Genomic DNA, 14,199 nt, shown 5'->3' with positions numbered 1-14,199 from the left:
TAACATTTTACAAATTTTATTCTAAATATAAAATTGTTTAAATAAAATTGTTTTTCACATTAGCCACTAAAGAGTATTTTGACTTAAATTTCTTTGAAATCTTGATTGAAAATTGTGATTGACCAATTTCTTAAACTTTTATAACTGGTAACAAGAACTGGAAGAAAAATTACAAATTGTCCATTGACTTCTGAAAAATTAATAGATTTTGTCCCTACTTCTGAAATCTGTCTTAACAGGCATACACTAACCATATGTGCAGTCCCCCTCCTCTAACAGAAAGCACTCACCTGCTGATGTATCCTGGCTTTCTCTAAGTCCAGGCTGCCTCCTGGAGCACAGGTATCAACCAGTAATTCTTCAGCCTCTGTTATCCACTGTGTGAGGTCATTAAGGTCACGATGGAACTGTCTCCATTCTTCCATAGCCCTGTCAAAATAACTAGAGGACAATAAACAAAATAAAGTAGGTTTCCAAATTTTCCAGGACTGCCTAGAGCAATTTTTCTAAAAAAGAAAAACAAATTTCATTTAAACAGAAAGACCTCAAACCACTGAATTCACAGCCTATTGCTCTACAAAACCAATTTTCGTAGTGGGATACAGGTAATAATTCCTCTTAGAGATACAGGCATCATACCAAGGGCAAAGCAATCTGTTCACACCACCAGCTACCAAATCCTCTCTCTCATACATACACACATGCACACTCACGTATACACACATGCACACTCACATACACACTCACAAACACACTCATGCACACACTCGAGCAGCTTTTTAACTAAAAAGATGTAGCCTTTTCTGGCTTGAAAAATCAGGATCGATTAGTTGTAGGCATGTTAATGCATCCAACTTTATACATTTAACATTTAAATACTGTGAAATATAAAATATGATTCATTATTTTCTTGGGGAAAAATATGTTGTTTTAGTACCAGAACACTTAGTTCCTGGCAAGAATAAAGCACAAAAGGCCAAAACACTTCAAAATGCCCGTATACTCCTCTATCTATACGTTATATACTGAATTATGTCCCATCAAAATTCTTATGTTGAAGCCCCAACCCCACAATGTGACTGTACTTAGAGACAGAGCTTTCCAGGACACAAATAAGGTTAAGTGAGGTCGTAAGTGTGGGGCTCTCGTCTGAAAGGACTGGTGTCCTTATAATAGGTGGAAGAGTCACCACAGAGCTCTCTCATGTGAGGACACAGCAAGAAGGTGGCTATCTGCAAGCCAGTAAGAGAGACCTCACTAGACACCAAATCTACTGGCACCTTGATCTTGAACTTCCAGCCTCCAGAACTGTGGGAAAGTAAATGTCTGTTGTTTAAGCTACCCAGTCTATGTTATCTTATCACGGCTGCCTGAGCAGATCAATGTACTTCGGGTAATGACTGGTTCTGAGGGTCCCATTTACCTAAATACAGCAAAGTATGAAACTGCATGCAGAGCCCAAGTTAGGCAATAAGACAGAGGGCTATTGAGATTTCTGTTTAAACCAAACTCTTTTAAAGATGGCAAAGTAAAACCCAGTGCTTGTCATATTCAGGATACATGAAATAAGTATAAAAAGGAAAAGCTTTATTGGACTAGGATCCTAAATAATTTTTTCTCTTATCTTTTTGTTTAAGAGTAATGGAGCTGAGTTTTAGAAGTGATCTCTGAGATCTTAACAATATTAATAAAATTTATATTTTATGTAATAAAATATATATTTTTTAAATAAAATGGCTCCTAATATCAATAACCCCTAAATAATGTGTATATTGTCTTTTTCCATGAAAATTACTTTTAAAATTTTGCTAATACTGCCCACAGTAAAGCAATTTTCTATCGAACATGGAAAAATAAAAGCACTTTAAAAAAAGGCACTATGAGATGATATTAAGACGCTCATTATCATTTGCAAAAATTCACAATAACTACACAACAATCACAATTTCCAAATTCGAGATGCTATAAGACTGTTTCAAAGATCTAAAGACTTTGAAAATATAAACATTAAACTTAGAATGTATCATCAGTGACAAAGAGAAAAAAAAATGGTGGATAAGAGGAAGGTCTAACTTGCAGCTCCCACTCAGACAAACAGCAGCATGTGCAGACACATAGTGGACTTTTGTTCCAAGAACTACCGCAGGAATATACCAGGAAAACTGAGAGAATCTACAGACCCTCTGAAGGAGGTGGAATCTGCTGCATACTGCATGGGAGAGCCGAGGAACTGGGGATCAGCTTGCGTTCTCAGCTGGGAGACTTGTCACCTGGGGCAAGTTCTCAACCCTGCTCACCAGCTGCCTGGAAATAAACCCAATGCTGTTGGGCCAGTGGGGGTCTGGGGGTGGTGGAAGGGTTCCTGATAGGACTAAGACTGGCCTTTTGGGCCGTGGGCTGCATGGAAACTGAGTGAGGCCTGCAGCTGCAGGCTTTCCCCACTTCCCTGGCGACTTGTGTGATGCAGCAGAGGCAGCCATAATCCCCCTGGGAACATAACTCCACTGGCCTGGGAACCACACCCCCATCCCCCATAGCAGCCACAACAAGCCATGCGCAAGGAGAGTCTGACTCAGATACACCCAACCCTGCCCAACCTGATGGTCTTTCTCTACTCGCCCCGGTAGCCAAAGGCAAAGAAGATAATTTCTTAGGAGCTCTATGGCCCTGCTCGCCGCCTAATCCTCTCTATACTACTGCAGCTGATGCTCTCTTGTAAGCACCATCTCCTGGCTGGGGGCCAACCAATAGAAAACCAGCGAACTTAACCAAAATACAACCAAGGACTCTCACAGAGTCCGCTTCACTCCCCTGGTACTTCCACCAGAGCAGGTGCTGGTATCCACAGCTGAGAGACCTGAAGACGGATCACATCACATCACAGGACTCTTTGCAGACACTCCCCAGTACCAGCTCAGCACCCAGTAGCTCTGCTGGATGGCTAGCTTCAGAAGAGAAATAATAAATCACTGCAGTTCAGCTCTCAGGAAGCCCCATCCCTAGGGGAAGGAGGAGAGCACTACATCAAGGAAGCACTTCATGGGGCAAAAGAATCAGAACAGCAGCCATTGATTCCCAGATCTTCCTTCTGACATGCTCTACCCAAATGAGAAGAAACCAGAAAAACAATTATGGTAATATGACAAAACAAGGTTCTTTAAAACACCCAAAAAGATCACACTAGGCTGGGCGCAGTGGCTCATGCCTGTAATCCCAGCCACTTGGGAGGCCAAGGCAGGCAGATAACCTGAGGTCAGCAGTTCAAGACCAGCCTGGCCAACACGGGGAAACCCTATCTCCACTAAAAATACAAAAATAAGCTGGTGTGGTGATGCATGCCTGGAATCCCAGCTACTCAGGAGGCTGAGGCAGGAGAATCACTCAAACCTGGGAGGCGGAGGTTGCAGTGGGCCGAGATTGCGCCATTGCAACTCTAGCCTGGGCAACAGAGTGAGACTCCGTCTCAAAAAAAAAAAAAAAAAAAAAAAAAAAATTAACACTAGCTTACCAGCAATGGCTCCAAACCAAGACAAAATCCCTGAATTGACAGAAAAAGAATTCAGAAGGTCGATTATTAAACCAGTCAAGGACGCACCAGTGAAAGGTGAAGTCCAACTTAAAGAAATCAAAACAATGACACAGCATATGAATGAAAAAATCTCGAGTGAAATAAACAGCATAAATAAAACAACTTCTGGAAATCAAGGACACATTCAGAGAGATGCAAAATGCACTGGAAATTGTCAGCAATAGAATCGAACAAGTAGAAGAAAGAACCTCAGAGCTCAAAGACAAGGCTTTTGAATTAACCCAATCTGACAAAGAAAAAGAAAAAAGAATTTTAAAAAATGAACAAAGCCTCCATGAAGTTTGGGAATATGTTAAAAGACCAAATAATTTGTGTTCCCAAGTAAAAGAGAAATCCAAAAGTATCTAAAACATATTTGCAGGAATAATTGAGGAAAACCTCCCAGCTTTGCTAGAGATCTAGATATCCAAATACAAAAATCTCAAAGAACACCTGGAAAACTCATCGCAAAAAGATCATTGCCTAGGCACATGGTCATCAGGTTACCTAAAGTCAATAAGAAGGCAAGAATATTGACAGTTGTGAGGCAAAAGCATCAGGTAACCTATAAAGAAGAATCTATCAGATTAACAGCAGATTTCTCAGCAGAAACCTTACAAGCTAGAAGAGATTGGTGTCCTATCTTCAGCCTCCTTAAACAAAACAATTATAAGCCAGGAATTTTGTATCCAGTGAAACTAAGCTTCATAAATGAAGGAAAGATAGTCTTTTTCAAACAAATACTGAGAGAATTTGCTGCTACCAAGCCAGCACTACAAGAATTGCTAAAAGAGCTCTAAGCCTTGAAACAAATCCTAGAAATACAACAAAATAGAATCTCCTTGAAGCATAAATCTTGGCCAGGTGTGGTGGCTCACGTCTGTAATCCCAGCACTTTCGGAGGCCGAGGCAGGCAGATCACCTGAGGTCAAGAGTTTGAGGTCAGCCTGGCCAACACAGTGAAACTCCATCTGTACCAAAAAATACAAAAAAAATTAGCCAGGCATGGTGGTGGGCACCTGTAGTCCCAGCTACACGGGAGGCTGAGGCAGAGAATTGCTTGAACCTGAGAGGCAGAGGTTGCAGTAAGCCGAGATCATGCCACCGCACTCCAGCCTGGGCGACAGAACAAGACTCTGTCAACAACAACAACAAAAAAGCATAAATCTCAAAGAACCTATTAACAATAACAAAATGAAAAAAAAAAACCCAAGGTACTGAGGCAACAAATATCATGATAAATAGAATAGTACCTCACATCTCAATAATACCATTGAATGTAAATGGCCTAAATGCTCCATTTAAAAGATACGGAATAGAAGAATGGATAAAAATTCACCAACCAAGTATCTGCTGTCTTCAAGAGACTCACCTGACACATAAAAACTCACATAAACTTAAGGTAAAGGGGTGGAAAACGACAGCCCATCCAAATGGATACCAAAAGCAAGCAGGAGTAGCTATTCTTATATCAGACAAAATAAATTTTAAAGCAACAGCAGTTAAAAAAGACAAAGAGGGACATTATATAATGATAAAAAGATGAGTCCAACAGGAAATTAAATCCTAAATATATATGCACCTAACATTGGAGCTCCCAAATTTGTAAAACAATTACTACTAGACCTAAGAAATGAAATAAACAGCAACACATTAATAGTGGTGGACTTCAATACTCCACTGATAGCACTAGACAAGTCATCCGGACAGAAAGTCAACAAAGAAACAATGGAATTAAACTATACCCTAGAACAAATGGACTTAACAGATACTTACGGAACATTCTACCCAACAACTGCAGAATATATATTCTATTCATGAACACACGGAATATTCTCCAAGACAGACCATGTGATAAGCCACAAAACAAGTCTCAACAAATTTAAGAAAACTAAAATTACATCAAGTACTCTTTCAGACCACAGTGGAATGAAACTGGAAATCAACTCTGAAGGGAACCCTCAAAACCATGCAAATATATGGAAATGAAATAACCTGCTCCTGAATGATCATTGGGTCAACAATGAAATCAAGATGGAAATTTAAAAATTCTTTGAACTGAACGATAATAGTGACACAACCTATCAAAACTTTTGGGATATGGCAAAAGTGGTGCTAAGAGGAAAGTGCATAGCATTAAATGCCTACATCAAAGAGTCTAAAAGAGCACAAATAGACAATCTAAAGTCACACCTCAAGTAACTAAAGAAACAAGAACAAACCAAACCTAAAACCAGCAGAAGAAAAACAATAACCAACATCAGAGCAGAGCTAAATGAAAATGAAACAAACAAACAAAAATACAAAAAAAAAAAAATGAAACAAAAAGCTGGTTCTCTGAAAAGATAAATAAAATTTATAGGCTATTGGTGAGATTAACCAAGAAAAGACAGAGGATCCAAATCAGTTCAATTAGAAACAAAATGGGTGATATTACAACTGATGCCACAGAAATACAACAGATCAAGGCTATTATGAACATTTTTACATGCATAAACTAGAAAACCTAGAGGAGATGGATAAATTCCTGGAAATATACAACCCTCCTAAATTAAACCAGGAAGAAACAGAAACTCTAAACAGACCAAGAACAAGCAGCAAGATTAAAATCATGATTAAAAAATTACCAGCAAAAAAAAGTCCAGGACCCGATGGGTTCAGAGCTGAATTCTATCAGACATTCAAAGAATTGGTAGCAGTCCTATTGACACTATCTAAAAGATAGAGAAAGAGGGAATCCTCCCTAAATCATTCCATGAAGCCAGTATTACCCTAATACCAAAACCAGGAAAGGACATAACAAAAAAGAAAACTACAGACCAAATCCCTGATGAAGACAGATGCAAAAATCCTCAACAAAATACTAGCTAACTGAATCCAACAGCATATCAAAAAGAGAATAAACCATGATCAAGCGGGTTTCATACTAGGGATGCAGGGATGGTTTAACATACACAAGTCAATAAATGTGATACACCACATAAACAGAATTAAAACAAAAATCACATGATCATCTCAACAGACTCAGAAAAAGCATTTGACAAAATCTAGCATCCCTTTATGATTAAAATTCTCAGCAAAACTGGCATAGAAGGAACATACCTTCAGGTAATAAAAGCCACCTATGACTTTTAGCCCATAGCCAACATTATACTGAATGAGGAAAAATGGAAAGCATTCCCCAAGAACTGGAACAAGAAAAGGATGCCCACTTTCACCACTCGCATTCAACATAGTACCGGAAGTCCTAGACAGAGCAATCAGACAAGAGAAAGAAATAAAGGGCATCCGAATTGGTTAAAAGGAAGTCAAACTGTTAACTGTTTGCTGGTAACATGATCATGTACCTAGAAAACCCTAAAGATTCATCCAAAAAGCTCCTAGAACTGGTAAATAAATTCAGCAAAGTTTCAGGATACAAAATTAACGTACACAAATTAGTAGCACTAAAAATTAAAAAATGGAAATAAAATTGAGATGTAAATCTATCACTATTAAATTGGCAAAGTTTTTTTTTTTAAATAATAAAAAAAACCTGTCAATGTTAGTAAGGGCTCAAAAAGAAGGACATTTTTACAAATACTGTTGGGAGGGGTATAGTAATCAATTTCATGATCTAACACAGAGGTTTAAAATGTCATTATTTTTAAAGAAATTTGTCTTCATCTAGTGATCAAGCCTAATGAAATATAAGTATGGATAAAGATGTATGTAAAAGAATGTTCTCCAAAGGTACAAAGAGAAAATTTGTAAAATCCATACAAAGGAATATACCAAAGGCCACTAAAAGCTATCTTTTCAAGGATTAGTCACATTGAAATATGTGGGCTAAAATAGAAAAAAAGACAAGGAACATGATGCCTAGTTTTTGTGCATATGTCTCTCAAGTTACCCAATGTATTATTCTGTGCTCCCTTTCCTCTTATACAGCACTTTGCATTGGGTTATTTCATAACTTATTTGCCTTTCCATCACATCCACAGCTACTGGCAAAAATCTTACCTGTTTTCATTTCTACCTATTAATAGGCCTGGTCAAAATCTAGTAAGAAGAAGGCTCAAAAGCATTCATTTAAACAGAAGGCTATAAAAAAGGGTTTGGTATTATATATGGATTCTAATTATCTGTAGCTTCCTCTGTTCTTCACTCACATTAATCATCAAGTGTGCTGAGAAAGTGAACATTAAGGAAAAAATTCTTCAATTTTTTTTAAAGAGAATGGACACAATTTTGACACTAAAAATTAGAAGTGCTTCTATATTATTAAGATATTATGTTATAAATGCTCATCTATACATGATCACATTCCTCCTTTAAGGAACTATACTCATCACAATTTATTAAATGGGGCATACGGCCAGGTGCAGTGGCTCACACCTGTAATCTCAGCATTTTGGGAGGCCAAGGCAGGTGGACTGCCTGAGGTCAGGAGTTCAATACCAGCCTGGCCAACATGGTGAAACCCCATCTCTACTAAAAATACAAAAATTAGCCAGGCGTAGTGGTGTGTGCCTGTAATCCCAGCTACTTGGGAGGCTGAGGCAGGAGAATCGCTTGAACCTGGGAGGCAAAGGTGGCAGTGAGCCGAGATCCTGCCACTGCACTCCAGCCTGGGTGACAGAGCAAGACTCCTTCTCAAAAGAAAAAAGAAAATAATAGGGCATCCTACAAGGATATGAAACATGTTCTCATTAATCTCAATGTCCACATGACCTTTTTCATGGCCCAAGAACTTGCAGTCATTTTTTTAAATTAAATATTAATTTCATTTACACATACCCTTTCCGATCACTGTACATTCTATTAATTCTGTCCCATTTTGCATTCAGCTGAGTAAGTGTATCTCTGATCTGAATGGCTTCAGGTCCAGAGGCTTCAAGGATGACATCTGGCTGTTTTTCATGAATGACTGCAATCTGCTCTCCAAGTTTGTCCAGTTGGTCTTTGATATTCTAAATATATATTGTCATAGATTAACAAAATCCAGCAAAATAACAAAAAAAGGAATCACAGATGACCAGATATTTATATTGTAGAACACTCATTTGAAATAATAATGAGACATAATCATTGTTAATCATGAAAACTGGAAACTTTTTTTTTAAATGATACCCTGTTTTGGCCAAAGTGTGTGGAATACGCTACATAATATACTCAGGGCAGGGAAAAAAGTCCTCACAATAGCAGCATTTATACAGGACACATGAAAAGCTTCAGTAACATTCTCTATAGGTAATGAGGCATTTGAAGCTGGAAATACTGATATTTTCAAATACCTAAAAATGCTAGTTTAAATGAGAGGAATGCACTATCAAATCCATATTATCAGTGAACTTATTGTGACTTTATATATAAATGCAATCAAGTTACATGAAAATGCCTTGCTAGAATTTAAAAGTTTAATTAACTTACAATCAAGATGCCATTCCATACCAACTGGCCAATTTTAAACCATTATTAGATTGCCTGATAAATGCTGACAATTAACATTAACTGACAATCTAGTTTATAAGACAGGAAGGTGGTCTCTGTCTCTGTTTAATTTTAAACAAGGCTCTGATGTTGCAAATAATTTATAACTGTGCACAGTTAACAATTCATAACCACTTTTTTAAAATTCAAAATTTATTATATTTTCTTTGACAATATAGGAAAGTTTTACTAGTCATACATATTATTAACCCCCTGGCACAAATTGTAAAAGATATAGACCATCTAAGTAGGCACAAGAACAAATTTCTTCCTCTACTTCTGCATTAACTGTGGCCATTCAAACAAAGTGCCCAGAGGTCTACCTTCAGAGAGTCTTCCTGAAAAGAGAAGTCTTCGTAGATAGCAGTGTTGAGCTCTGGAACATTAAGCGATAATTCAACATCATCCATGCAAAGTAAAATTTTGTTAATTTCAACCAGATAATCTGTAGGAAGAAGTGATGATCTACTTTCGGAAGCAAGTTTACCCATTTTCCTCTGTTGAATAGGGACTGCCTACAAAAAGAGCAAAAAAAAAAAAAAAAAAAAGAAAAGATATATCTTAAAATACCCCCACAATGAATAATAACAATACAAGACTACTGTGTGAAGGAATGCAATATCATGAACCAAATTTTTAAAACTTAGTTTTAATATTTTATATTATAAACCTGCCTTGCAACAGAAACCCTTAACAATTTGTGTCCTAATTTTCATCTGCAGCATGCTATTAAACAGTATAAATATGTTATTAATTTGACAGGCTTTAAGATCTATGTCATCTAAACTCAGTTAGCAAACAAAAAACATAACAATTCCTTTCTTGAGTTGTTGAAAGAATGAGAATATGCTGCCAATCATAAAGTTTTGTATGAAATAAAACATTTTGATACCATTATTATTTCACTCCTTTAAAAATATCACAATTTTAAAATTGGACCTCACTGCTAAAAATATAAGCAAGTTAAACATGTTTCCATAACACAACATGAAATGCACAAAGGGTTTTGATTAAAATAATATCCAGGTAATTCAGTATGTAATCTTAACCTCTGAGAATCATATTACAGAGCAGGAATATCCTACATTAGAAAATAGATCATGAAGTGTCATATTTAGACAGACTTGAGGCTCTATGGACTACTCATCTGCCCTAATATAGATTTTCTGGATCCTCTTCTCAGAGCTTTCTTTTTCATTTTTATTTTTTTGGAGGGGTGTGGGACAGAGTGTTGCTCTGCCTCCCAGGCTGGAGTGCAGTGCTGTGATCTCGGATCACTGCAACGTCTACCTCCCAGGTTCAAGCGATTCTTCTGCCTCAGCTTCCTGAGTAGCTGGGATTACAAGCATGCACCATCATGCCCAGCTAACTTTTGTATATTTAGTAGAGATGGGGTTTCACCATGTTGGCCAGGCTGGCCTCGAACTCTTAACCTCAAGTGATCAGCTGACCTCAGCCTCCCAAAGTGCTGGGATTACAGGCATGAGCCACCGCGCCCGGCCGTCTTCTCAGAGCTTTCTAAACAATAAAGTGCTCTCTGGGATGGACCACCAGTCCTTCAGGAGTTCAAATCCTTTACTCCTAGATGGCCACAATTTAATAAGTGCTATCTATTACCACTTGCAAAGGGCCAAACTGCAGCTGCTCATGAATTAAGGTACCTTCCCTGACACTTTCACTTCTCCTATGTTGAACTTATAAAAAATGATAATCATCTGTAAATTCAAGATGATAGGTAAAATGATCACAAATGCATGTTAATTCAGTTAGTGATCTTGAAAACGGTTACAATCCAATCTCTAAATGAATCCAAGACTCATGACTAAAATCACTGAGTGGATAACATGGTGTTGAACCTAGAGGACTGCATTATTGCCTCCTAGAATTTGTTAAACTACTGCTTCAATCAATTGAGGGTAGTTCTGGATAGCCAGGTTAGAAGCAGGTCTATACATTTCTTGACTTTAACAACAGAACTAATTACACTTCTCTCCAAGATTAATTTTATTATCCTAATGCCACAAGTTTAAATTTTAGTCAGAAAGCATTTCTAGATATTTACCCATATGTCTAAGGAAACAAATTGTGTTTTAAGCAAATATAAAAGAATGCTGAAATAAATAACATATCTACCCAGAAACCAGTTATGAATAAAAAGATGCTAAGTATTTTTTAAGAAAAGAAAAAATCAAAAATAATTCTTTTGGATTTTCATTTCAAATAAGCCAGTGTTTTTATTTTGGAAGATCCGAAAACTAGGCTCAATTGTTCTCTCTCTTAACTGTAAGGAAAAGAAAATAGCCCAATGAAAGTATTTCTAGGTTGAGTAATCATGTCAAAAAAGTAAAAGAGGAAACTGGGACCCATTTTCCTTCTTGGCTTCCCATCCATTAACCAAGATTTTGCTGAAAGGTCATCTGTTTTCCAAAAGACCAAAAAACTCCAGACATCCAACTACTTTATTATGCTTGCAGGGACATTTACCTTTGTAGTACTTTCCTCAGTTAGCACCACTAGATAATACATGCCACATTTGTTTTTTAATCTGCTCCATTAGGTAAATGTTGGGAGCCACTTTTATACCTCAGCTACTACTACAAGACTGGAATTCCTGTGCTGCTTTTTCAGTTACATAACGGATCGTCATTCTGCAAGACCACATGTACCTGAAGCTTTAGAATAAACTAGGGAGGTTAGTAGGTATCATAAAGTTCCAAGTTTGAAAAATTCACATTCATTAAGACTGCCTCTTTTTCTTTTCAGACTATAGGATAATCCAGGATTTTTCTGAGCCTTCCCACTCTTGCAGAAGCAGCAAGGCTGTTCAAGACTTAAACATGTGCTTTCTGTATTCCCAAAATAGATTTTTCCCCCAAGAGAGTGATCAATCAAAATGCCCTAGGACTAAAAAAATGTCCTTGAGATCTGACCGAGACTTTACTTCTGGATAATTTTATTTTTAAAGAATTCTCCTAGGACACAGAAACACAAATATACTAGAGGTCAGTACTTAAATGAGACAGTGTTACATGATGTAGCTCACATCATATAGCAAAGTCCAGATTAAAGAGACTTTTAAGTGAGTGTTTTATTAAATTTCTAAGTTTTGTTTTTACCAAACCATAGGAAAAACCTGGAACTAAACAGAATTGAATATTCATCAACTTTCTGGAGGATAAAAACTTTTTAGATCCCAAAACAGAAACCCCCGAAAAATCACTAAGGGAAAACATAGTCACCTGTGGCTAAACAAAAATTTTAAATGGTTATATCTTAAAGATAAAATAATTAGAAGATAAATATCAATAAGGTAATACTTTCTAGCAATTATGGCAAGTGGTTAATATCTTTATAAAGTGCTCATACATAATTTAAAAACAGTAATACTCTAGTAAACAAATTGGAAAAGGTCACTTAACATATATTTCAGATAAGACAATGAGTCCTGTAAACTAGTGCTTCTCAATCCTAATTGTACATTAAAATCATCTACAAATGTTTTGTGTTTTGTTTTTGTAAATGCCCACACCTAGGTCCAACCTGAGAGATTCTGATTTACCTGTTTCAGGAATTAGATTTGGGCACTGTAGTTTTTTTAAAGCTCCCCAAAGTAATTCTAATCTTCACACTTAAGAATTATATCAGTTTGAAAACTATGGATTTGAAGTTTGTATGATAGTTGGCCTACCAATGTTAGTAAAGCCAGAATGAAATTAGCTTGTATAGTATATATTAGTACTTTTAACAAACAAATTTATTTATGTATTAAAAGCTTAAAACTTATTTCTATTTTGTGCCAGTAATAATTTCTGATTTCGGACCCAAAGATGAAAAAGATGTGGCCTGAACTTGGAGAAGCATTAGGGAAGAAAGATACTTTAAAAAGTCACAATAAAGCAGAGAACTATAATATAATCTGACAGAAGTTAGAAATAAAAATGGAGCTGAGTCTTAAAAGATAACGTATTTTTCAGCTAACCTAAAAAGACAAAACTCACTCTAGGGAATGGAATAAAATTAATAAGTTCCCAGATGTGCTAAGGCACATGATGTGTTTAGGAAAATGTAAAGAAAACCAGCATAGCTGTACTACATGAGAAGTGACAGCAAATCAAAGACATAAGGAGCCAGGGGTCAGACTGAAGACTTTGTATGTCGTTATATTGACAAACCTTGCATTTAAAGCTTTTTCTGTATTTTGCAATATTTTCCTAAACAGTTTCTTCAATGAAGGAATGACATGATCAGCCATGACTTTGGGGCGAATAACTGTGAGGAAGATACAAAGGACATGCTAGAGGGAGAAAAAACAGACATAAGAATATGTCCATGGGCTATAATATCATGGGAGAAAATCATTAGTCTAAATTATGGAAAGGATAGTGAAGTAAAATAAGCTAAGTCACTTTCTCATGGTCATAAAACAAGCAGCTGGTAGAGCAATATCTAACTTCAGGTTCAAACCTGTATTTTGCTTCAACCAGACTCAACAGTTTTAATGCCTACTCAGTGCGATGTGAGAAGATATGTGAGGAACAAGAAATAGTTAAGAAGGATGTTGAGGCTTCAGCCTTGAGAGAATGGCTAGTTTTTAAAGTATAGTCATGCATTGCTTAATAACAGGGACATGTTCTGAGAAATGTGTCTCTAGGTCATTTCATTGTCATGCAAACATCATAGAGTACCCTTACACAAACCTAGATGGTGCAGCCTCCTGCACACTTAGGCTGTGTGGTATAGTCAATTGCTCCTAGGCTAAAACTTTACAGCATGTTATTGTACTGAATACTACATGCAATTCTGAAACACAGTTGGAAGTATTTATGTATCTAAACATATCTAAACATAGAAAAGGTACAGTAAAAATGCAGTACCATAATCGATCTACTTAATTTCCAAAGTCATCAAATAAAAATCGTTCTAGAAGGAACTACCAAAGAACGGACCCCAGGGAACAACAGCACACTTAAAATGCAGCTAGAAAGATTGCCATTTTAAAAAGAGCTGGAGCTGGGTATGGTGACCCACACCTGTAGTCCTAGCAACTTGGGATACTGACACAGGAGGATCCCTTGAGCCTAGGAGTTCAAGATCAGCCTGGGCAACACAGTGAGACCCCACCTTTAAAAAAAAGAAAAATATAAAGAAATAAAAAGGGA

At 36.9% G+C, this 14,199-nt stretch overlaps 1 protein-coding gene across 10 annotated transcripts in view; it reads right to left on the bottom strand.

The window, feature by feature from the left end:
- UTRN (utrophin) overlaps positions 1-14,199 on the bottom strand; it is a 575,792-nt gene that overhangs the window by 322,453 nt on the left and 239,140 nt on the right. For all 10 annotated transcript variants that reach the window (XM_063666718.1, XM_063666723.1, XM_063666719.1 and 7 more), the window contains 3 exons: positions 9,364-9,555; positions 8,348-8,520; positions 291-441 (listed from right to left, as the gene is read on the bottom strand). In XM_063666718.1, the coding sequence (XP_063522788.1) occupies positions 291-441; positions 8,348-8,520; positions 9,364-9,555 (516 nt within the window). The remainder of the gene's footprint in view (positions 1-290; positions 442-8,347; positions 8,521-9,363; positions 9,556-14,199) is intronic.

Source organism: Pongo pygmaeus, chromosome 5, assembly GCF_028885625.2.
Source record: "Pongo pygmaeus isolate AG05252 chromosome 5, NHGRI_mPonPyg2-v2.0_pri, whole genome shotgun sequence".
NCBI classification, from domain to species: domain Eukaryota; kingdom Metazoa; phylum Chordata; class Mammalia; order Primates; family Hominidae; genus Pongo; species Pongo pygmaeus.
This window is presented reverse-complemented; position numbering and strand designations above follow the sequence as displayed.